General features: G+C 34.5%; 1 protein-coding gene across 3 annotated transcripts in view; it reads right to left on the reverse strand.

Moving 5' to 3' along the window:
* LOC119581831 (myotubularin-related protein 9-like) overlaps positions 1-1,387 on the reverse strand; it is a 16,750-nt gene that overhangs the window by 13,783 nt on the left and 1,580 nt on the right. For all 3 annotated transcript variants that reach the window (XM_037929971.1, XM_037929970.1, XM_037929972.1), the window contains exons 2-4: positions 1,033-1,180; positions 454-616; positions 77-228 (exon numbers count right to left, since the gene is read on the reverse strand). In XM_037929971.1, coding sequence (XP_037785899.1) covers positions 77-228; positions 454-616; positions 1,033-1,179 — 462 coding nt within the window. In that variant the 5' untranslated portion in view covers position 1,180. The remainder of the gene's footprint in view (positions 1-76; positions 229-453; positions 617-1,032; positions 1,181-1,387) is intronic.

Consider the following 1,387-nt stretch of genomic DNA (forward strand, 5'->3'; position numbering starts at 1 on the left):
CCATTCATATGAAACAAAGAAGGAATGATATTTGCATTGAGTAATGTTATCTATGAAAAAGGCTTCTTTACTATACCTTGTAATCTTTATTTACATACGATATGCGCCAGTCATCCCCTGGTTGAACCAAACGTGAAAATTCTGATTCTGGCATAAATGCAGTCCATCCATCTTCAAGTATCTGATACATTGCTCGGTAGAAGAATGGATACTGGAGTAGAGGCTCCTCTGCAAAAAGCAAATCTTTATTAGGAATATAAAACACTGCTTACAGATCAGTAACTATATAATTATCAGCATTTCATAATGGTCTGGTTTTGAATCCTCCTATGGGTCATGCAATGAACTTCATATAAAAAATCATAAACAAGAAATTTAAATATCACTGTCCAACTGTGGTAACTGACAAATATCAGAGATAATAGGTTTTCAATGAAATGGGTTGCAACTTACCAACACGTATAAGATCTTCTAGTGTATCTGCCACTTTGGCAAACTGATCTGCACCAATAACATCAAGCTGGAGTATTCTCAGATCTTTGCATTTGAGCCAAAGTGTCCCTCCTGTCATGCCCTGCTGTCTTCTCTCTACAGTATCAATGTTGCTATGGAGAAGCTGTTGAATGTAATTGGAGGCTTTCATGAAATAAAGTTTTAGGTTATTCAGTTTGTGAATATAAGACTAAAATAAATGTTTCTGTAAAACATATAACAAAAGAGCTCTCTTCAATGATGCCATCACACTTGTTTGAAGCTATGAATAAGTGATAGTCAAGTTCATACTTTATGTGATCAGCTAAAATACATTTAGGAAGTATTCAATAGAACAATAGACTGCTTAAAAAAAACAGGTGAAAAAAATATGGCCTATGACTCTGCTTTAAATGATACTGGACAAGCATTTGACTCCATAAAAACTATGCTACATTCTCAGAGAATTTGTCTTTGTGGTTTTGGTAAGAGAGGCAAATATATTCTAAAATACAAATTTTCTTAGCTTTTAATTAAGCCAATTACACAGACATAAATTACCCATAATTCTTGAGGCTCCTTATCACAAGAAGATACAATGAGATGATGTCCTGTGATGCACAAAGTGCCGTCAAGCACAGGGTGATGGGGACGATGAAGCATAACACGATCACATCGTGATATACGAATCAATTCTGCAAATTCCATTCTGCAAGAGTAAAGAATGAGGCAATTATGAGTTGAATAAAGTATTTTTCTTCTGGCTATCTCACTTAGCATATATTTCTGAATCATGCAAAATTAATATTGGCAAAATTAATATATGTAGTTTATGGTATGGGGTGTGGTTGGATGCACAAAGTTTTCCAACTTCTGTAATTGTCTGTCACATTTTCTCAATGCATGACTGGTTGAT

Source organism: Penaeus monodon, chromosome 15 (genome assembly GCF_015228065.2).
Source record: "Penaeus monodon isolate SGIC_2016 chromosome 15, NSTDA_Pmon_1, whole genome shotgun sequence".
NCBI lineage: Eukaryota > Metazoa > Arthropoda > Malacostraca > Decapoda > Penaeidae > Penaeus > Penaeus monodon.